We start from the raw sequence: 23,331 nt of genomic DNA, 5'->3' as shown, positions 1-23,331 counted from the left end.
GTTGTCTAAAAAGGTGGTTTTACCTGTCCCTGGTTCAACCGCCCTAAAGGAGCCGGCTGACCGCAAGATTGAGACTACGCTCAAATCTATATACACTGCTACAGGTGTGGCTTTAAGACCCACTATTGCTTGTGCGTGGATTTCTAAAGCCATAGTAAAGTGGTCAGGCACATTACTAGAGGAATGACATTCTATGGATAGGTGTGACATTGATTTATTTTTGCATCACATAAAGGATTCTGCTGGGTTCATGGTGGAGGCCATGAAAGACCTTGGAATGCTGAATGCAAGGACTACTTCCATGGCGGTATCCGCACGCAGAGCACTCTGGCTACACCAATGGACTGCGGATGCAGAATCCAAGAAAAGTGTGGAGAACCTACACTTCACAGCTCAGGCTCTGTTTAGGGACGCATTGGACTGCGAGTAAGTCAACTTTTTTACCCTCAGTAGCTCCACCGACTAGGAAAGCTTATCCTACGTCCACACTGCAGTCCTTTCGGACCGCAAAATTTAAAAAATTCAAATCCCCTTCCACCTTTTTTAGGGGTGGTCGGGGAAAATCCCGAAAACCTTCACCAACAGGTTCTCAGGAACTGAAACCAGGTTCTGTATTCTCAAAATCTTCAGCATGACGGTGGACCTCCCAGCCTGGGGATCGGGCAGGTGGGAGCAAGACTAAAAATTTTCAGTCACATCTGGGCGTCATCAGGCCTAGACCCCTGGGTGACAGAAATTGTTACCCAGGGCTACAGATTGGAGTTTCAGGAACTCCCACCTCACAGATTCTTCAAATCAGGCTTACCAGTTTTGCTGACAGAAAGTGCTATCCTACAGGAAGCCATTCAAAAATTGGTCAAAACAGATGTTACTGTCCCAGTTCCACCTACCCTACACCACAGGGGTTATTATGCCAACCTGTTTGTGGTGCTGAAACCGGATGGTTCGGTAAGGACGATTAAAATCATTGAACCCCTACTTAAGGGAATTCAAATTCAAGATGGAATCTCTGAGAGCGGTGATATCAGGTTTGGGGGAGGGGGAATTCCTAGTATCCCTGGATATCAAGGATGCGTACCTTCACATTCCGATCTGGCCGCCTCATCAGGCTTATCTTAGATTTGTGCTGCTGGATTGTCACTATCAATTCCAAGCGCTGCCGTTTGGCTTCTCCACAGCACCGAGAGTGTTCACCAAGGTCATGGCATAGATGATTCTACTCCTCCACAAGCAGGGAGTGAACATAATTCCATATCTGCACGATATCCTGATAAAAGCATCCTCAAGGGAGAGGTTGTTGCAGAGTATTGCTCTCTCAACTCGACTACTCCACTATCATGGGGGGATCCTGAACCTCCCAAAGTCACATTTGGAACCGACAAGGAGACTGCCCTTCCTGGGTATGATACTCAACATGGAAGTGCAGAGTGTTTCTACCAGTGGAGAAAGCGTTGGTGATCCAATCAATGGTACGGGATGTCCTGAAGCCAGCCCGGGTATCTGTTCATCAGTGCATTCGCCTTCTGGGGAAGATGGTAGCCTCCTACGAGGCTCTTCAGTACAAAAGATTCCATGCAAGGTCCTTCCAACTGGAACTCCTAGACAAGTGGTCTGGATCACATCTTCACATGCACCAGCAGATACGCCTGTCGCCGAAAGCTAGAATTTCACTCCTCTGGTGGCTGCAAACTCCTCACCCACTCGAGGGTCGCAGGTTCGGGATTCAGAATTGGATCCTTCTAACCACGGATGCAAGTCAGGTTCAGTCGGACAATGTGATAGCAGTGTCCTACATAAACCAACAGGGCGGAATGAAGAGCAGATCGGCAATGACAGGTAACAAGAATCCTCCTCTGGGCAGAAAAGCATGCGGTTGTGCTATCCGCAATCTTCATACCGGGAGTGGCCAACTGGGAAGCGGACTTCCTCAGCAGACACAATCTCCATCCAGGAGAATGGGGCCTCCACCCGGATGTGTTCGCAGAGGTGACAAGCCTTTGGGGTGTACCTCAGGTAGACATGATGGCCTCTCGTCTCAACAAGAAGCTTCGCAGGTACTGCTCCAGTTTGACAGACCCACAGGCAGTGGCGGTGGATGCACTGGTAACTCCGTGGGTGTTGCACTCAGTGTATGTGTTCCATCCACTTCCACTCATCACAAGAATTCTCAAACTATTAAAAAGAATAAGAGTTCAGGCGATCCTCATTGCTTCGGACTGGCCAAGGAGGGCTTGGCACGCGGATCTTCTGGAGTTACTCAGGGAGGATCCGAGGCCTCTTCCTCTTCGAGAGGACCTTCTTCAACAGGGGCCGTTCGCCTATCAAGACATTCCGAAAAAGGTAATTCCTACCCTAATTCAGGCTAGGAAAGGAGTTGCGTCTCAACATTACCATCAGATTTGGAAATAGTATGTTTCTTGGTGTGAATCCAAGAAGTATCCAATGGTGGAGTTTCAACTAGGACGGTTTCTCCTCTTTCTGCAGGCTGGTGTAGATGTGGGCCTGCGCCTTCGGCTCCATTAAAGTCCAGATTTCGGCCTTGTCCATTTTCTTCCAGAAACTATTGGCTGCCCTCCCTGAGGTTTAGACTTTCTTGAAAGGGGTCTGCACATCCAACCTCCCTTTGTGCCTCCTACAGCACCTTGGGATCTTAATGTGGTGCGGCAGTTCCTGCAATCGGATTGGTTCGAACCTTTGCAGGAGGTGAACATCAAGTTTCTTACTTGGAAGGCAGTCACACTGGCATTGGCATCTGCTAGACGTGTGTCTGAATTGGGGGCTTTGTCTTGCTATTTAATTTTCCATGAAGATGGGGCTGAGCTCAGAATGCGTCAGCAATTTCTCCTAAGGTTGTGTCTGCTTTTCATATCAACCAACCTATTGTGGTGCCAGTGGCTACTGACTCCTCAATTACCTCAAAGTCCTTGGATGTGGTGAGGGCTTTGAAGATTTATGTGAAGAGAACAGCTCGTCACAGGAAGTTGGATGTTTTGTTCCTTCTTTATGATCCCACAAGGTTGGGTGTCCTGCTTCTAAGCAGACGATTATTCGTTGGATCAGGTTTACTATCCAGCATGCTTATTCTACGGCAGGCTTTCCTTGTCCAAAATCTGTTAAGGCCCACTCTACTCGTAAAGTCGGTTCTTCCTGGGTGGCTGCCCGGGGTGTCTTGGCTTTCCAGCTTTGCCGAGCAGCTACTTAGTCTGGGTTGAACACATTTGCTAAGTTCTACAAGTTCGATACTTTGGCCTCTGAGGACCTAAAGTGTGGTCAATCAGTTCTGCAGGAACATCAGCACTCTCCCTCCCGTACTGGGAGCTTTGGTACATCCCCATGGTACTAATGTGGACCCCAGCACCCTCAAGGATGTAAGAGAAAATAGGATTTTAATTAACTACCGGTAAATCATTTTCTCGTAGTCCGTAGAGGATGCTGGGCGCCCGCCCGCCCAGTGCTTCGTATTCCTACATTGTTACTTGGTTCAGTATTGTTGTTTCAGCCGTTGCTGAATTGTTCCAAGTTGGTTAGCTTGGCTTTCCTTTTTTGCTATGTGTAAGCTGGTGTGAATCTCACCACTATCTGTGTATTTCTGTCTTTCAAAGTATGTCCGTCTCCTCGGGCGCAGTTTCTAGACTGAGTCTGGTATGAGTGGTATAGAGGGAGGAGCCAGCCCACACTATTAAATTCTTAAAGTGCCAGTGGCTCCCAAAGGACCTATCTATACCCCATGGTACTAATGTGTACCCCAGCATCCTCTACAGACTGCGGGAAAAGGATTTATCGGTAGGTAATTAAAATCCTGTTTTGTTTTTGGCAATTTTTGGGTAGATTGATCTTTGCCATGTGAGGAGAAATAAGCAAGCCAATGCTATTTTCAGGTAGTTCAGTCTTCTGATAAAGACCAGGTATAATATTTGTGTGGGCACTGCATAAATAATTATGGATGTATGTGACTACATTCAATTTAATTTAGATGTATGTTTATTTAATATATGAGTAATTAGTCACAGACCTGATGCAAACATCTGGACTTCTTTTAATACTCGTATATTTTGCATCCTCTCATGTGCAAAATGTATTTAACAGTTTCATATATAGTGCAGCATATTTCCGTTGCTCTTTACAATTGGAACAACAGTAATAGAACAAAACTAACAGACATAGAGGTAGGAAGGTAACAGACAGACATAGAGGTAGGAAGGCCCTGCTCGTAAGCTTAGAAATATCCTATTTCTCTAACGTCCTAAGTGGATGCTGGGGACTCCGTCAGGACCATGGGGAATAGCGGCTCCGCAGGAGACAGGGCACAAAAATAAAGCTTTAGGATTAGGTGGTGTGTACTGGCTCCTCCCCCTATGACCCTCCTCCAAGCCTCAGTTAGGTTTTTGTGCCCGTCCGAGCAGGGTGCAATCTAGGTGGCTCTCCTAAAGAGCTGCTTAGAAAAAGTTTTTAGGTTTTTTATTTTCAGTGAGTCCTGCTGGCAACAGGCTCACTGCATCGAGGGACTTAGGGGAGAGAATTTCAACTCACCTGCGTGCAGGATGGATTGGATTCTTAGGCTACTGGACACCATTAGCTCCAGAGGGAGTCGGAACACAGGTCTCACCCTGGGGTTCGTCCCGGAGCCGCGCCGCCGACCCCCCTTACAGATGCTGAAGATTGAAGGTCCGGAAACAGGCGGCAGAAGGCTCTTCAGTCTTCATGAAGGTAGCGCACAGCACTGCAGCTGTGCGCCATTGTTGTCACACACTTCACACCAAGCGGTCACGGAGGGTGCAGGGCGCTGCTGGGGGCGCCCTGGGCAGCAATATTTAATACCTTTATGGCAAAAGAATACATCACATATAGCCATTGAGGCTATATGTATGTATTTAACCCATGCCAGTTATCTAAAACTACGGGAGAAAAGCCCGCCGAAATAGGGGGCGGAGCTTATTCTCCTCAGCACACAGCGCCATTTTCCTGCTCAGCTCCGCTGTGAGGAAGGCTCCCAGGACTCTCCCCTGCACTGCACTACAGAAACAGGGTAAAACAGAGAGGGGGGGCATTTTTTTGGCGATATTTTGATATATTTAAGCTGCTATAAAGAACAACACTTATATAAGGTTGTTCCCATATATATTATAGCGCTTGGGTGTGTGCTGGCAAACTCTCCCTCTGTCTCCCCAAAGGGCTAGTGGGGTCCTGTCTTCGATAAGAGCATTCCCTGTGTGTCTGCTGTGTGTCGGTACGTGTGTGTCGACATGTATGAGGACGATGTTGGTGTGGAGGCAGAGCAATTGCCGATAATGGTGATGTCACCCCCCAGGGAGTCGACACCGGAATGGATGGCTTTGTTTGTGGAATTACGTGATAATGTCAGCACATTACAAAAATCAGTTGACGACATGAGACGGCCGGCAAACCAGTTAGTACCTGCCCAGGCGTCTCAGACACCGTCAGGGGCTGTAAAGCGCCCTTTACCTCAGTCGGTCGACACAGACCCAGACACTGAATCTAGTGTCGACGGTGATGAAACAAACGTATTTTCAAGTAGGGCCACACGTTATATGATCACGGCAATGAAGGAGGCTTTGCATATCTCTGATACTGCAAGTACCACAAAAAGGGGTATTATGTGGGGGGTGAAAAAACTACCTGTAGTTTTTCCTGAATCAGAGGAATTAAATGATGTATGTGATGAAGCGTGGGTTAACCCAGATAGAAAAATGCTAATTTCAAAAAAGTTATTAGCATTATACCCTTTCCCGCCAGAGGGTAGGGCGCGCTGGGAAACACCCCCTAGGGTGGATAAGGCGCTCACACGCTTATCAAAACAAGTGGCGTTACCGTCTCCTGATACGGCCGCCCTCAGGGATCCAGCTGATAGGAGAATGGAAACTACCCTAAAAAGTATATACACACATACTGGTGTTATACTGCGACCAGCCATCGCCTCAGCCTGGATGTGCAGTGCTGGGGTCGTCTGGTTGGATTCCCTGACTGAAAATATTGATACCCTGGATAGGGACAGTATTTTATTGACTATAGAGCAATTAAAGGATGCTTTCCTTTATATGCGAGATGCTCAGAGAGATATTTGCACTCTGGCATCGAGAGTAAATGCGATGTCCATATCTGCCAGAAGGAGTTTATGGACGCGACAGTGGTCAGGTGATGCGGATTCCAAACGACATATGGAAGTATTGCCGTATAAAGGGGAGGAATTATTTGGCGTCGGTCTATCGGATCTGGTGGCCACGGCAACTGCCGGAAAATCCACCTTTTTACCTCAGACCCCCTCCCAACAGAAAAAGACACCGTCTTTTCAGCCGCAGTCCTTTCGGTCCTATAAGAACAAGCGGACAAAAGGACAGTCATATCTGCCTCGGGGCAGAGGAAGGGGTAAGAGAGGGCAGCAAGCAGCCCCTGCCCAGGAACAGAAGCCCTCCCAGGGTTCTGCAAAGTCCTCAGCATGACGCTGGGGCCTTACAAGCGGACTCAGGAGCGGTGGGGGGTCGACTCAAGAATTTCAGCGCACAGTGGGCTTGCTCACAGGTGGACCCCTGGATTCTGCAGGTAGTATCTCAGGGTTACAGGTTGGAATTCGAGAAGTCTCCGCCTCGCCGGTTCCTAAAGTCTGCTTTGCCAACGTCTCCCTCAGACAGGGCGACGGTATTGGAAGCCATTCACAAGCTGTTTTCTCAGCAGGTGATAGTCAAGGTACCCCTCCTACAACAGGGAAAGGGGTATTACTCCACGCTATTTGTGGTACCGAAGCCGGACGGCTCGGTAAGACCTATTCTAAATCTGAAATCTTTGAACCTGTACATACAAAAATTCAAGTTCAAGATGGAGTCACTCAGAGCAGTGATAGCGAATCTGGAAGAAGGGGACTTTATGGTGTCCCTGGACATAAAGGATGCTTACCTACATGTCCCAATTTGCCCTTCACATCAAGGGTACCTCAGGTTCGTGGTGCAAAACTGTCATTATCAGTTTCAGACGCTGCCGTTTGGATTGTCCACGGCACCTCGGGTCTTTACCAAGGTAATGGCCGAAATGATGATTCTTCTGCGAAGAAGAGGCGTATTAATTATCCCTTACTTGGACGATCTCCTGATAAGGGCAAGGTCCAGAGAACAGCTGGAGGACGGAGTAGCACTAACCCAACTAGTGCTGCAACAACACGGGTGGATTCTGAATTTTCCAAAATCTCAGTTGACCCCGACGACACGTCTGCTGTTCCTGGGAATGATTCTGGACACGGTTCAGAAAAAGGTGTTTCTTCCGGAGGAGAAAGCCAGGGAGTTATCCGAACTTGTCAGGAACCTCCTAAAACCAGGGAAAGTGTCTGTGCATCAATGCACAAGAGTCCTGGGAAAGATGGTGGCTTCTTACGAAGCGATTCCATTCGGCAGATTCCACGCACGAACTTTTCAGTGGGATCTGCTGGACAAATGGTCCGGATCGCATCTGCAGATGCATCAGCGGATAACCTTATCGCCACGGACAAGGGTGTCTCTTCTGTGGTGGTTGCAGAGTGCTCATCTGTTAGAGGGCCGCAGATTCGGCATACAGGACTGGGTCCTGGTGACCACGGATGCCAGTCTGAGAGGCTGGGGAGCGGTCACACAGGGAAGAAACTTCCAGGGAGTATGGTCAAGCCTGGAGATGTCTCTTCACATAAATATACTGGAGCTAAGAGCGATTTACAATGCTCTAAGTCTGGCAAAACCCCTGCTTCAGGGTCAGCCGGTGTTGATCCAGTTGGACAACATCACGGCAGTCGCCCACGTAAACAGACAGGGCGGCACAAGAAGCAGGACAGCAATGGCAGAAGCTGCAAGGATTCTTCGCTGGGCGGAAGATCATGTGATAGCACTGTCAGCAGTATTCATTCCGGGAGTGGACAACTGGGAAGCAGACTTCCTCAGCAGACACGATCTGCACCCGGGAGAGTGGGGACTTCATCCAGAAGTCTTCCACATGATTGTGAACCGTTGGGAAAAACCAATGGTGGATATGATGGCGTCCCGCCTCAACAAAAAACTGGACAGGTATTGCGCCAGGTCAAGAGACCCTCAGGCAATAGCTGTGGACGCTCTGGTAACACCGTGGGTGTTCCAGTCAGTGTATGTGTTCCCTCCTCTGCCTCTCATACCAAAGGTACTGAGAATTATACGGCAAAAGGGAGTAAGAACGATACTAGTGGCTCCGGATTGGCCAAGAAGAACTTGGTACCCGGAACTTCAAGAGATGCTCACGGAGGATCCGTGGCCTCTACCTCTAAGACCGGACCTGCTTCAGCAGGGACCGTGTCTATTCCAAGACTTACCGCGGCTGCGTTTGACGGCATGGCGGTTGAACGCCGAATTCTAAGGGAAAAAGGCATTCCGGAAGAGGTCATTCCTACACTGGTAAAAGCCAGGAAGGAGGTGACTGCACAACATTATCACCGCATTTGGAGAAAATATGTTGCGTGGTGTGAGGCCAGGAAGGCCCCCACGGAGGAATTTCAACTGGGTCGATTCCTACATTTCCTGCAAACAGGATTGTCTATGGGCCTCAAATTGGGGTCCATTAAGGTTCAAATTTCGGCCCTGTTGATTTTCTTCCAGAAAGAATTGGCTTCAGTTCCTGAAGTCCAGACTTTTGTAAAAGGAGTACTACATATACAGCCCCCGGTTGTGCCCCCAGTGGCACCGTGGGATCTTAATGTAGTCTTGGATTTTCTCAAATCCCATTGGTTTGAGCCGCTCAAATCGGTGGAGTTGAAGTATCTTACATGGAAAGTAACCATGCTACTGGCCCTGGCTTCAGCCAGGAGAGTATCAGAATTGGCGGCTTTATCATATAAGAGCCCATATCTGATTTTCCATATGGACAGGGCAGAACTGCGGACACGTCCTCATTTTCTGCCTAAGGTGGTGTCAGCGTTTCACCTGAACCAGCCTATTGTGGTGCCTGCGGTTACTAACGATTTGGAAGATTCCAAGTTGTTGGACGTGATCCGGGCATTGAAAATATATATTTCAAGAACGGCGGGAGTCAGAAAGTCTGACTCACTGTTTATATTGTATGCACCCAACAAGATGGGTGCTCCTGCTTCTAAGCAGACGATTGCTCGTTGGATTTGTAGCACAATTCAACTTGCACATTCTGTGGCAGGCTTGCCACAACCTAAATCTGTCAAGGCCCATTCCACAAGGAAAGTGGGCTCATCCTGGGCGGCTGCCCGGGGGGGTCTCGGCATTACAACTCTGCCGAGCTGCTACTTGGTCAGGGGCAAACACATTTGCAAAATTCTACAAATTTGATACCCTGGCTGAGGAGGACCTTGAGTTCTCTCATTCGGTGCTGCAGAGTCATCCGCACTCTCCCGCCCGTTTGGGAGCTTTGGTATAATCCCCATGGTCCTGACGGAGTCCCCAGCATCCACTTAGGACGTTAGAGAAAATAAGAATTTACTTACCGATAATTCTATTTCTCGTAGTCTGTAGTGGATGCTGGGCGCCCATCCCAAGTGCGGATTGTCTGCAATACTTGTACATAGTTATTGTTACAAACAAATTCGGGTTGTTATTGTTGTGAGCCGTCTGTTCAGAGGCTCCTACGTTTGTCATACTGTTAACTGGGTTCAGATCACAAGTTATACGGTGTGATTGGTGTGGCTGGTATGAGTCTTACCCGGGATTCAATATCCTTCCTTATTGTGTACGCTCGTCCGGGCACAGTATCCTAACTGAGGCTTGGAGGAGGGTCATAGGGGGAGGAGCCAGTGCACACCACCTAATCCTAAAGCTTTATTTTTGTGCCCTGTCTCCTGCGGAGCCGCTATTCCCCATGGTCCTTACGGAGTCCCCAGCATCCACTACGGACTACGAGAAATAGAATTATCGGTAAGTAAATTCTTATTTTTTATATAGGTGCTTATAACTCTTTATGTAAATAAATATGACTATAAATAAATATATCTAAAAAAACTTTAGAAGAGTATTATAATTCAGCCGCAGATACCCAGGTGTGTCTGCACACATACACCTAATGAATGATAAAAAGCTGACCTAATTAAGGAAGCTGATTCCATAAAGATCATACAAAACAAAGAATTTTGGCGCTGTGATGTTAAAAACCAGGAGCATGTAATGGCAATACAGCCGAATTCTCTGGAAAAAGTGAACACAATTGTGTGTTTAAACTCCCAGAACTGTATTTACAGTGGGTTATGGAAGCTTCAATAATATTATCAGAAGGAGCACATCTTTATATTCTATTTCTATAAGTAATTCTCTGTTTCATTTGTATACAACAAACAGAAGAGCTACAATTCAAAGGAATTTTTGGATACCAGTGTTTCTTTTATAAGAAAGATACATGTGACCACTTTGTTAAAATCTGTTTTATTGCATGCATTTTCTTTATATTGCAATTGAGTGCTTGACTTTTTAAACTGTTATAATTAAACATGTTATACTAACTACAAAAGTGGATTGTGAATGTGTATTCCGCCATTACTTGCACCTGGTGTTTAACATCGCAGCACTGAAGTTCTTTGTTTTGCCTGCTCGCAAGCTTACAATCTATAGATGCATTTAAAATATCTAAAATGTTTTAACTTTTCGACGATGAAGAGAATCTGATTCTGAATTACGCATTTAAGTTGCAAGAACCAAATTACCGGTGTATCTATTTTATATAGCCAGTAACTTACTGTATGTGAGTGGCGGAATGATGGGTGTTTGTTGTGGTGAAGTCAATTAAGAGTACTGTACTAAATGTTTTTTCTAAAGCCTTTCATATGAACACAGCTCTTCTATCTCCATTTGTGCCCTTTCATCTTAAGAAAGGCGTAGTAATATACTTCTGTCTGTTTCCTGCTGAGTGTCAGAATGCACAGACGTGGTTGAAGCTTTCTTTCTAATTCATGAGTTTTGTTTTAATCCTGATTAGAGATTTCATTCCGCGTGTGGCAGTGTGGTGGAAGTCTGGAAATAATCCCCTGCAGTCGGGTGGGCCATGTGTTTCGCAAGCAGCACCCGTACACATTCCCTGGTGGCAGTGGCACAGTGTTTGCCAGGTAAGAGTGTCACACTATATCACAGAAGGTTAAATATAAAACAATGTGTAGAAGTCTCGGTACACATTTTGAGGAAATCTAAGAAAAACGCTTGGTCCGCTGTCAATTTAAACCAAAGTATCTTAATCTCCTATAAAATCTAACATTACTGACTCACTATACCGAATTCACATTACGTTGAAAACCTTTGTGTACAGGAGGTATGCATTTCCGTCTGGCATGTGTGGTGGAATACGCAAGTAATATGCATGAAATACAAAGTACTTTCTCTAGTCACTTTTCTAGTTGCAGGACTTTATGGGGGGCATTCAATTGGGGGTGGGAATTGCAAAAATCCCACAGCGCTCTTTCCACCCCTCCCCCCTACACCCATTTATTTTGTTAAAAATTGGATACTGCGGGTATCGGAAGCTTACATACCACCCCACCCCCTATCCCATAGTTGCAGATGCACAAGCCCAGGAGGAGCTTTATGATGGAACAAATACCTGCTCCTACCAGCAAAACATTACACACATTTTTTAGAATCCAAGAAATTAGGGAGTGAGCATTAAAAGCACAAACCATATGCCCTCTTAGTAGACCATAACACATTTAAACTTGACATTTGCTCTTACATCCTAGAGGATGCTAGGGTCCACATTAGTACCATGGGGTATAGACGGGTCCACTAGGTGCCACTCAAACTTTAAAGGTTTGAGAGTGTAGGCTGGCTCCTCCCTCTATGCCCCTCCTACCAGACTCAGTTTAGAAAATGTGCCCGGAGGAGCCGGTCACAGCTAGGGGAGCTTCATAGGAGTTATTTTAGTTTTATTATTTTAAATAGAGTTTAGGCACAGGGAGGCTGCTGGCAACAGCCTCCCTGCTTCGAGGGACTAAGAGGGGAGGAGTAGTGTCCGCCCTGCGGGGTCTGAGCCACTATCTCCGCTGACAGGACACTGAGCTCCTGAGGGGATCGAACGTTAGCCGCCACAGGAGATAGCTCACCCCAGCAGCATGCCGCCACCCCCTTACAGAGCCAGAAGATCAGTGGCGAGTTAGTCACCGGCCCCCCTGTCAAGCGGGGAGCCAGTGTGAAGATGGCAGCAACAGGGTAGGGAGCGCAGTACTAACTGCGCTCCAGGGCTCAGCGGTACATGGTGCGGCGCTGTGAGGGGCGCCCTGAGCCAGCGCCTACACTGTCCAGCAAGCCTGTCAGGGTCCCAAGATCGTTGCCAGAACATTTCCTCAGGCAAGTATAATCTTCAGAAGAGCGGGAAGCAGCACCATGAAAGGGGGCGGAGCTTCTCCTCAGAGCGGACCCAGCAGCGTTCAGCGCCATCTTCCTGCCTGCTGAAACGCTGACAGGGAGAGTTGTCCCTCCAGAACAACTCCAGCTGCCTTGTACGGCACCAGGGGGTTGTAGAAGTGTGTGTTGGGGGGGGGCTGTATTTCTATACTGGGTAACCTATCAAGGTGCACAGTAAGCGCTGGATAGGGGGTTCCCTATATCCTGAAGTGCTGTGTGTGGGTTTGCTCCAATCTCTGTGTCTCTCTTGGCATTCTTAGGGGAAAAACTCTGTCTGCCCCTTCCCTGTGTGTGTGTGTGTGTGTGTGTGTGTATGTGTGTGTGGAGTGTTTGTTGTCTCCATAAAACTATGTCCAGGGACTCTGTGTCATATGCTGCAGAGGATGATTCCTCTCAGTATGAGCCCATGCCATGTAATCAGGATTGTAATGTTTTAGCGCAGGTCCCTGCAAGAGAGCCTGCGTGGTTAGCCTCTACAAAAAGTATGATTTCTATTTCGTCCTAGAGGATGTTGGGGACACCAAAAAAACCATGGGGTATAGACGGGATCCGCAGGAGACATGGGCACTTTAAGACTTTCAAAGGGGCGTGACCTGGCTTCTCCCTCTATTCCTCCCCAGACTCAGTTTGGAAAATGTGCCCTGCGAGATGGAGGCACTCGGGGGAGCTCTACTGAGTTTCTCTGAAAAGACTTATGTTAGGTTTTTATTTTCAGGGAGGTCTGCTGGCTACAGCCTCCCTGCTTCGTGGGACTGAGGGGAGAGCAGTCTAGACCCACTTCTAATGAGTTTCAGGGCTCTGCTGCTGCTGATAGGATGCCTCCGCACCTGAGGGGAGATGAACGCCGGGTACTCTCGGAAGCTCGCTCCCACAGCCTGCCGTCACCCCCTTTCAGAGCCAGAATTCAGAAGACAGGTGAGTATGTAGAAGAAAAGAAGACTTCTCTTCACTAAGACTGCATTACAGAGGTACCGCACAGCGAGTGCACAGTGCGCGCCGGGCTCGCATACAGTACACACCGCTGGGTGCAGGGCGCTGGGGGGGGCGCAGCGCCCTGGGGAGCCTGTTTTACCTCAGAAAAGCTGGCTAGTGGGACTAAAAGTGCCTAGGCACAGTCCAAAACCCCCGCCAGGATAAATAAATGTATATTTAAGCGGGACGAAGCGCGCCTTTATGGGGGCGGAGCTTCTTCCTCACTGCTCACTCGGCACCATTTCCTCCTCCACACAAGCAGCGCTGGTCCTTCCTCACAAGCAGCAAGTACCAGGGGCATAAGAAAACGAGGGGGGGCAGAATTAATAGATAAATATAGCGCTGCAGCTCTGGGGCACTTGAGGGTGTTTTCAGACCTGCATTTTGGCACTGGGGTGTGAGCTAGCTTTTTCCCTTTGTGTTCCCTGACAGGCTTTGATTTGGGTGCTGTTTTCAGTGGACGACATGTCTGAGACAGATTATTCCTCTCAGGGAAATAATTTATTGGGGACACCAAATGTTTTGGGGGTGGCCCTGTCGGCACCGCTGACTGGTTATCTACTTTGAATGCTTTAAATGCTAATGTCACTCTTTTAAATCAAAAGTTTGATCAGTCTGAATCTCAAATCCAGGTGTGGAAGAGATCAATGGAGGACGCTTTATTGCAGGTCCAGGGCCCTCTGAGGTCGCTCAAACGTGGTGTTGACCAATTAGTTGACACAGATACCGACACAGACTCTGAGGCTGATGTCGACTATGCGGATTCCAGATTAGATCCTAAATTAGCTAAGAGTATCCAGTATATGATTGTAGCTGTTAAAGACATATTACATATTGATGAGGACCCTATTACACCTGAAACGAGGGTCCTTATTTACAGTTGCTTTTCCTCCATGTTTTGAACGAAATGACCTCTCTGATGGCATTTGGAACAACCCTGATAAAAAATATTTCTAATTCCTAACAGGATCAAGGTGGCGTACCCCTTTCCCGTGGCTGATAGAGAAAAGTGGGAAACACCACCCCCAGTTGACAAGGCCCTAGCGCGCTTGTCTAAACAGGTAGCCCTCCCTGCATCTCAGTCGACGACCCTTAAGGAGCCGGCTGATCGTAAGCAGGAGGCTACTTTGAAAGCTATTTTTACAACCACTGGGACGCAGCTTAGGCCTCTTATTGCGTCAGCGTGGGTAAGTAGTGCTATTGAAAAATGCGCTGAAAGTTTGTCTTCTGATTTGGATAATCTTGATAGGGATAGCATCCTAGTGACGCTTGGTTATATCAGGGACGTGGCTGCATACTTGAAAGAGGCTGCAAGAGATGCTGGCCTCCTGTGTGCTAAAGCTAATGCTATGTCAGTTGCGGCTAGGCGGGAGCTTTGGACTCACCATCATCACTCGCCGAATCCAATAAAAATATGGAGTCCCTTCCATTTAAGGGAGGTGAACTTTTTGGGGATGGCCTTACTGATTTGGTATCTGCGGCCACCGCGGGTAAGTCAACCTATTTACCTTATGTTCCTGCGCAACAAAAGAAACCACACTATCAAATGCAGTCCTTTCGGCCCAAAGTGTAAAAGAGGCCGAGGAAATTTCTTCCTTGCTACCAGAGGTAGAGGAAGGGGCAAGAGAACACCCGCCTCCTCGGGTTCCCAGGAGCAGAAGTCCTCCCCGGCTTCTGCCAAATCCACCGCATGACGCCGGGTCTCCCCTACAGGAGACCGCACTGGTGGGGGCACGTCTAAAGCTCTTCAGTCAGGTCTGGGTTCGTTCGGACCTAGACCCTTGGGTGTTGCAAATTGTGACCCAAGGGTACAAACTGGAGTTTCAAGACGTTCCCCCTCGCCGTTTTTTCAAATCAACCTTACCAGCTTCGCTTCCAGACAGAGTTCTAGTCTGTGGAGCAATACAAAAATTGTGTCAAAATCAGGTTGTGGTCCCGGTTCCCCTGGCACAGCAAGGGGAGGGCTTTTATTCAAGCCTGTTTGTGGTACCAAAGCCGGTAAGACCAATCCTCAACCTGAAATCTCTAAAAAAAAATTCCTGAAGAAATTCAAATTCAAGATGGAGTCTCTCAGAGCGGTGATCTCCAGTCTGGAGGAGGGGGAATTCATGGTATCATTGGACATAAAGGATGCATACCTTCATGTCCCCATCTATCCCCCTTATCAAAGGTACCTCAGGTTTGCAATCCAGGATACTCATTACCAGTTTCAGACGTTGGCGTTTGGCCTGTCCAGGGCTCTGAGGATTTTCACAAAAGTCATGGTAGAGATGATGGTTCTCCGCAGCAAGCGAGGAGTTACAATTATCCCATACTTGGACGATCTCCTGATAAAGGCGAGATCCAAAGACAAGTTGGTACAGGACATTGCACTGTCCCTATCGATTCTGCAACAGCACGGCTGGCTCTTAAACTTGCCGAAATCACAGTTAATCCCAACAACCCGGTTGGCGTTTTTAGGTATGATTCTGGACACAGTCCAGCAGAGAGTGTTCCTCCCTATGGAGAAAGCTCTGGAAATTCAGAGTTTGGTAAAACTCATTCTGAAACCAACAACAGTCTCCATTCATCAATGCATTCGGTTGCTGGGGAAGATGGTAGCGGCATACGAAGCCCTCCAGTTTGGGAGGTTCCATGCCAGAGTGTTTCAGTGGGACCTGTTGGACAAGTGGTCTGGATCCCACCTTCATATGCACCGGAGAATAATTCTGTCTCCCAACACCAGAATCTCACTCCTGTGGTGGCTCCACAGCTCTCACCTCTTAGAGGGACGCAGGTTCGCTGAACCTGGACTGGATCCTAGTGACCACGGATGCAAGTCTCCGAGGTTGGGGAGCAGTCACACAAGGGGTGACCTTCCAAGGAAGATGGTCAGGTCCAGAGACTCATCTTCACATAAACTTCTGGAGCTAAGGGCCATTTACAACGGCCTTCTGCAAGCGGAGCATCTTCTTCAAAACCGTCCTGTCCTGATCCAATCGGTCAATGTAACCGCAGTAGCATACATAAACTGCCAAGGCGGCACAAAGGGCAGGACAGCCATGGCAGAAACCACAAAGATTCTCCGCTGGGCAGAGACACATACAAGTGCTCTGTCAGCAATATTCCTTCCGGGGGTGGACAACTGGGAAGCAGACTTCCTCAGCAGACACGATCTACATCCAGGAGAGTGCAGCCTCCATCAAGAGGTCATCACACTAGTGACAAGTCTTTGGGGGTTTCCCACATAGACATGATGGCGTCTCGCCTCAACAGAAAACTTCTGAAGTATTGGTCCAGTTCCAGGTACCCTCAGGCGGCGGCAGTGGATGCACTGACGTCACCTTGGGTGTTTCAGTCAGTGTACATTTTCTCTCCGCTTCCTCTCATCCCAAAGATTCTGAGAATTCTAAGAAAAACAAAGATTACAGCGCTCCTTGTAGTTCCAGACTGGCCAAGGAGAATTTGGTACCCGGATCTTCAGGCGTTACTGGTCGAAGATCCCTGGCCTCTTCCTCTTCGTGAGGATCTGCTACGACAGGGGCCGTTCGTCTATCAGGACTTACAGCGGCTACGTTTGACTACATGGCGGTTGAACGCCAGATTTTAGTCCGAAAGGGTATTCCCAGTGAAGTCATCCCTACCCTTATTCTTGCTAGGAAGGGTGTGACGTCAAAGCACTATCACCGTATTTGGAGGAAATATGTTTCCTGGTGCGAGTCCAAGAAAGCTCCTGTGGAGAAGTTTGACCTTGGACGGTTTCTCCATTTTCTACAAAATGGAGTGGATGCAGGCCTTAAATTAGGCTCCATTAAGGTGCAGATTTCTGCCTTGTCAATTTTTTTTCAGAAACAATTGGCCTCACTTCCTGAGGTGCAGACCTTTGTAAAAGGGGTCCTGCACATACAATCTCCCTTTGTGCCCCCTGTGGCACCTTGGGATCTTAATGTGGTATTGACATTCCTTCAATCACATTGGTTTGAACCTTTACGTAAAGTGGAATTGAAATTCCTCACTTGGAAGGTTGTCATTTTGTTGGCATTGGCATCCGCAAGGCGGGTGTCTGAGTTAGCGGCTTTGTCTCACAAGAGCCCTTATTTGATCTTCCATGAAGATAGAGCAGAGTTGAGAACTCGGCAACAATTTCTGCCGAAGGTGGTTTCCTCTTTTCAAATTAACCAACCTATTGTGGTGCCAGTGGCTACTGGCGCTTTGGCTGAGGAAAAGTCTCTAGATGTGGTCAGAGCTTTGAAAATTGATGTCGCCAGAACGGCTCCAGTTAGGAAAACAGAGTCTATGTTTGTCCTGTATGCTCCCAATAAGATTGGGTGTCCTGCTTCCAAGCAGACCATTGCCCGCTGGATATGTCAAACGATTCAGCAGGCTCGTTCCACGGCAGGTTTGCCGTTGCCGAAATCGGTGAAGGCCCATTTCACTAGGAAGGTGGGCTCGTCCTGGGTGGCTGCCCGGGGTGTCTCGGCATTGCAACTTTGCCGAGCTGCTACTTGGTCGGGGTCAAACACGTTTGCTAAATTTTACAAGTTTGATACCTTGGCCGATGAGGACCTTAAGTTTGGTCAATTGGTGCTGTAGAGTCATCCGCACTCTCCCGCCCGCTATAGAGCTTTGGTATAAACCCCATGGTTTTTTTTGTGTCCCCAACATCCTCTAGGACGAAATAGAAAATAGGATTTTAATACCTACCGGTAAATCCTTTTCTATGAGTCCATAGAGGATGTTGGGCGCCCGTCCCAGTGCGTACTGTATCTGCAGTTTAGTTCTGGTTACACACAGGTTGTGTTATGGTTTCTTCAGCTTGTTGCTGAATTTTGTTCATGTCCGTTGGCATGTGTTCAGTTGAATGCCATGTTATTCGGCATGTTTATGGCGTGAGCTGGTATAATGCTCACCTTAATTCCTTTCCTCGAAAGGTCCGTCTCTCCGGGCACAGTTCCAAACTGAGTCTGGGGAGGGATATAGAAGGAGGAGCCAGGTCACGCCCCTTTGAAAGTCTTAAAGTACCCATGTCTCCTGCGGATCCCGTCTATACCCCATGGTTTTTTTGGTGTCCCCAACATCCTCTACGGACTCATAGAAAAGGATTTACCGTAGGTATTAAAATCCTATTTTTTCAGATTTCTACTAGGGTTGCACAAAATGAAACTGCAACTCAGGTCTTACAGAACTCTATGGCAGTTTGTTCCGGTTTTGTTCCCTCAGGGCCCCCCTAGCGTTCACTCTCATAAACGTGCTCTTGCCCAGATTATGCAGGATGACACGGATACCGATTCTGACACGGCAGACGGTGATGGGGATGTACTGCGGGGGGTGGCATCTCTTGCAAAAGGGGTGCAGTTGATGATAGAGGCCATTAGCGATGTGTTGAATATTGCAGATACAGCACCTGAGCAAGTTGAGGAGGCTTTCTTCACTGACGATAAGAAAACCTCGGTAACCTTTCCTGCATCTAAGGAATTAAACGCTATATTTGAGAAATCCTGGGAAAACCCGTAGAAAAATTTCAGATCCCTGGGAAGGTTCTGGTTGCTTTTCTCTTTCCTGAGGAGGATAGGAAAAAATGGGAAAACCTGCCCATTGTTGACGCGTCTATCTCCAGACTGTCTAAAAAGGTGGTTTTACCCGTTCCAGGATCTACCGCGTTAAAAGAACCGGCTGGTCGCAAAATTGACACTACGCTCAAATCCATATACACGGCTACAGGGGCGATATTACGTCCTACTATTGCCTGTGCGTGGATTTCTAAAGCTATAGTAAAGTAGTCAGGAACGTTACTTGAAGATTCGAATACATTGGATAAAAGTGACGTTGAATTGTTTTTACGTAACATTCAGGTTTCTGCAGGATTTATGGTGGAATCCATGAAAGACCTGGGTTCGATGGCTGCAGGGATATCTTCCATGTCTGTCTCGGCTCGCAGAGGACTTTGGCTGTGCCAGTGGTCTGCCGACGCAGAATCCAGGAGAAGTGTGGAGAACCTACCCTACACAGGTCAGGCTCTTTTGGATGCGTGGATTTCCACGGCAACCGCGGGTAAGTCACCTTTTCTTCCCTCAGCTGTGTCTGCTACGAAGAAACCCTTTTCTGCAGCTACTGTACGTCACAGTCCTTTCGGGCTGTCAAAGCAAGGAAGACCAAGCCGTCTAACACCTTCTTTAGAGGAGGTGGGCAAAATCCAAGAAACCTGCTGCTGCGGGTTCCCAGGAACAGAAGCCCGCTTCATGTACGTCAAAGTCCTCAGCATGACAGTAGACCGCGCGGCCTGGAGGTAGGGCCGGTGGGAGCGAGGCTCAGACGATGCATCCACGTCTGGGTGTCGTCCGGCTTGGACCCCTGGGTACAGGATATTGTGTCCCAGGTGTACAGGCCGGAGTTTCAAGATCTCCCACCTCACCGATTCTTCAAATCAGGCTTGACAGTTTTGCTGGCAGAAAGGGCTGTCCTTCAGGAAGCCATTCAAAAGTTGGAAGAGTCACAGGTCATTGTACCAGTTCCACCTCATCTGCAAAACAAAGGTTACTATTCGAACCTTTTTGTGGTACCAAAACCGTATGGTTCGGTCAGGCCCATTCTGAACCTAAAATCACTAAACCCCTTTCTGAGAGAGTTCAAGTTCAAAATGGAGTCCCTGAGGGCGGTGATATCAAGTCTGGAGGAGGGGGAATTCCTGGTATCCCTAGATATCAAGGATGCGTACCTCCACATTCCGTGTTGGCCGCCGCATCAGTCTTATCTCTGATTCGCACTGTTAGACAGTCATTTTCAGTTCCAGGCACTGCCATTCGGCCTCTCCACGGCACCGAGGGTGTTCACCAAGGTGATGGCGGAGATGATGTTCTCCTCCGCAGACAGGGGGTGAATATAATCCCATATCTGGACGATCTGCTAATAAAGGCATCTCTCCAAGGAGAAGCTGTTGCTGTCCATTGTTCTCACGACTCATCTGCTTAGCGAACACGGATCCTGAATCTTCCAAAGTCACATTTGGAGCCGACCAGGATTCTGTCTTTTCTGGGAATGATCCTCGACACAGAAGTGCAGAGGGTGTTTCTTCTGGAAGAGAAAGCGTTGGTGATACAAACAATGGTCAGGGATGTCCTGAAGCCGGCCCGGGTTTCGGTCCATCAGTGCATTTGCCTTCTGGGGAAGATGGTTGCCTCTTATGAGGCTCTGTAGTAGGGGAGGTTTCATGCTCGGCCCTTCCAACTGGATCTCCTGGACAAGTAGTTGGGATCTCATCTACACATGCACCAGAGAATCCGTCTGTCGCCGAAAGCCAGGATTTCACTCCTCTGGTTTTTGCAACTACCTCACCTTCTGGAGGGCCGCAGGTTCAGGATTTAGGACTGGGTCCTTCTAACCACGGATGCAAGTCTCCGTGGCTGTGGCGCAGTCTCTCAGGGGGAAATCTTCCAAGGAAGGTGGTCAAGTCTGGAATCCGTATAATCAGCGCTATGAGCTAGGTGAATTATAAACACAAATTTATTATAAATTCGCTTCAGCAGCTTAACGCTGACAAACGTTGACAAAGCTGTTGAAGCAGCGAAACGCGTTGGTGCCTAGTCTGGGACTACAATAGAGAGCGCCTACAAATCCGCTATTGGGAGCTGTGGATGCCGTTTGAGACACTGTTCAAATCCATGCCTACACTATCGGACCACACCATACCAGCAGGAATCAAGCCTACAAGGGACCTCCAATATTTCTAAGGAGTGCTAACCTATCGGAGGATTAATCCCGATATGGCGAACTGGTAACACGTGCAATATAACCATCTCCCTAGGACTGTGGCTTCCCTATAGAATACATTCCCAGCATATTACATCATATATCAAACAGCAGTGTTGATCATGTCCTATTCTAAATCTGTTGCAACAGTCTATACTTTTTAATCTTTTTTTATAATCTATATTAATTTATAATAAATTTGTGTTTATAATTCACCTAGCTCATAGCACCGATTATCTGTCTTCACAATTTGCTTTACCAGGGTATAACTAACCCCATTTTTCAGCTGCTGGAAATTTGACAGCACACATCGGCGCCAATTCCTACCTTTGTAGTACAAGTCTGGAATCCGGCCTGCCAATAAACATTCTGGAACTAAGAGCCATCTACAGTCTTCTCCAAGCGGCCCATATTCTGCAAGATCGAGCCATTCAAGTGCAGTCGGACAATGTAACGACAGTGGCTTACATAAACCGAAAAGGCGGAACGAAGAGCAGAGCTGCAATGTCAGAGGTAGCAAGAATCATCCTCCGGGCAGAAAAACTTGCGTTGGAGCGGTCAGCAATCTTTATTCCGGGAGTAGACAACTGGGAAGCGGACTTCCTCAGCAGACACTATCTTTAACCAGGGGAGTGGGGACTTCAACCGGAGGTGTTCGCGGAGGTAACAGATCTTTGGGGTGTACCTCAAATAGACAGGATGACCTCTCATCTCAACAAGAAGCTTTGACGGTATTGTTCCAGGTCGAGGGACCCACAAGCCGTGGCGGTGGACACCCTAGTGACTGTGTGGGTGTTCCAGTCGGTGTACGTGTTTCCTCCACTTCCACTCATTCCAAGAGTTCTAAAACTCATAAGGAGTACAAAAGTTTAGGCAATCCTCATTGCTCCGGACTGGCCAAGAAGGGCTTGGTACGCGGATCTTCTGGATCTACTGCTAGAAGAGCCGAGGCCTCTTCCTCTTCGGGAGGACCTGCTGCAGCAGGGGCCGTTCGCTTATCAAGACTTACCGCGGCTACGTTTGACGGCATGGAGGTTGAACGCCAGAACAAGGTTATTTATATCCTGATACTGGCTAGGAAAGGAGTTACGTCTAAACATTACCATCGTATTTGGAAAAAATATGTATCTTGGTGTGAGTCCAAATAGTTTCCTACGGTGGAGTTTCAACTGGGACGGTTTCTCCTCTTCCTACAAGCAGGTGAGGATATGGGCCTGAGGTTGGGATCCGAATAGGTCCAGATTTCGGCCCTATCCATTTTCTTCCAGAAACATTTAATTTCCTCCCTGAGGTTCAGACTTTTCTGAAAGGGCTTCTGCACATCCAGCCTCCCTTTGTGCCGCCTACGGGGCCCTGGGATCTTAACGTGGTGTTACAGTTCCTCCAATTGGATTGGTTCAAGCCTCTACTGGAGGTTGAGATCAAGTTTCTCATGTGGAAGGCTGTCACTTTTTTGGCCTTAGCATCTGCTAGACGTGTGTCGGAGTTGGGGGCTTAGTCTTGTAAAAACCCCTACTTGATCTTCCATGAAGATAGAGCTGAGCTCTGGACACGTCAGCAGTTCTTTCCAAAGGTTGTGTCGGCTTTTCATATCAACCAACTTATTGTGGTGCCAGTTGCTACTGACTCCTCAAAGTCCTTGGATGCTGTAAGGGCTCTGAAAATCTATGTGAAGAGGACTGCTCGTCACAGAAAATTGGACTCTCTGTTTGTCCTGTATGATTCCAAGAAACTTGGGTGTCCTGCTTCTAAGCAGACGATCTCTCGCTGGATTATGTTCACTATCCAGCATGCGTATTCTACAGCAGGATTACCGTGTCCTACGTCATTTAAGACCCACTCTACTCGTAAGGTGGGTTCTTCCTGGGCGGCTTCCCAGGGTGTCTCTGCTTTACAGCTTTGCCGAGCAGCTACTTGGTCTGGGTCGAACACGTTTGCAAAGTTCTACAAGTTCGATACCTTGGTTGCTGAGGACCTGAAGTTTGGTCAATCAGTTCTGCAGGAGCCTCCGCGCTCTCCCTACCGTTCTGGGAGCTTTAGTACATCCCCATGGTACTAATGTGGACCCCAGCATCCTCTAGGATGTAAGAGAAAATAGGATTTTAATTACCTACCGGTAAATCCTTTTCTCGTAGTCCGTAGAGGATGCTGGGCGCCCGCCCAGCGTTTCGTGATCCTGCAGTCGTTACTTAGTTCAGTACTGCTTAAACATCAGATATCAGCCACAATCAAATCCTCATTCTTTCACCTGAGAAACATAGCCAGAATCAAGCACTTAATTCCCTCA

The 23,331-nt window shown here is 48.0% G+C and overlaps 1 protein-coding gene across 2 annotated transcripts in view; it reads left to right on the top strand.

Moving 5' to 3' along the window:
- Positions 1-23,331, top strand: part of GALNT2 (polypeptide N-acetylgalactosaminyltransferase 2) — a 443,362-nt gene that overhangs the window by 352,512 nt on the left and 67,519 nt on the right. For both annotated transcript variants that reach the window (XM_063917730.1, XM_063917729.1), the window contains exon 11: positions 10,933-11,059. In XM_063917730.1, the coding sequence (XP_063773800.1) occupies positions 10,933-11,059 (127 nt within the window). The remainder of the gene's footprint in view (positions 1-10,932; positions 11,060-23,331) is intronic.

The sequence above is a fragment of the Pseudophryne corroboree genome, chromosome 4 (genome assembly GCF_028390025.1).
Source record: "Pseudophryne corroboree isolate aPseCor3 chromosome 4, aPseCor3.hap2, whole genome shotgun sequence".
NCBI lineage: Eukaryota > Metazoa > Chordata > Amphibia > Anura > Myobatrachidae > Pseudophryne > Pseudophryne corroboree.
The sequence above is the reverse complement of the archived record's forward strand: the minus strand, read 5'-3'. Positions and strand labels throughout refer to the sequence as shown.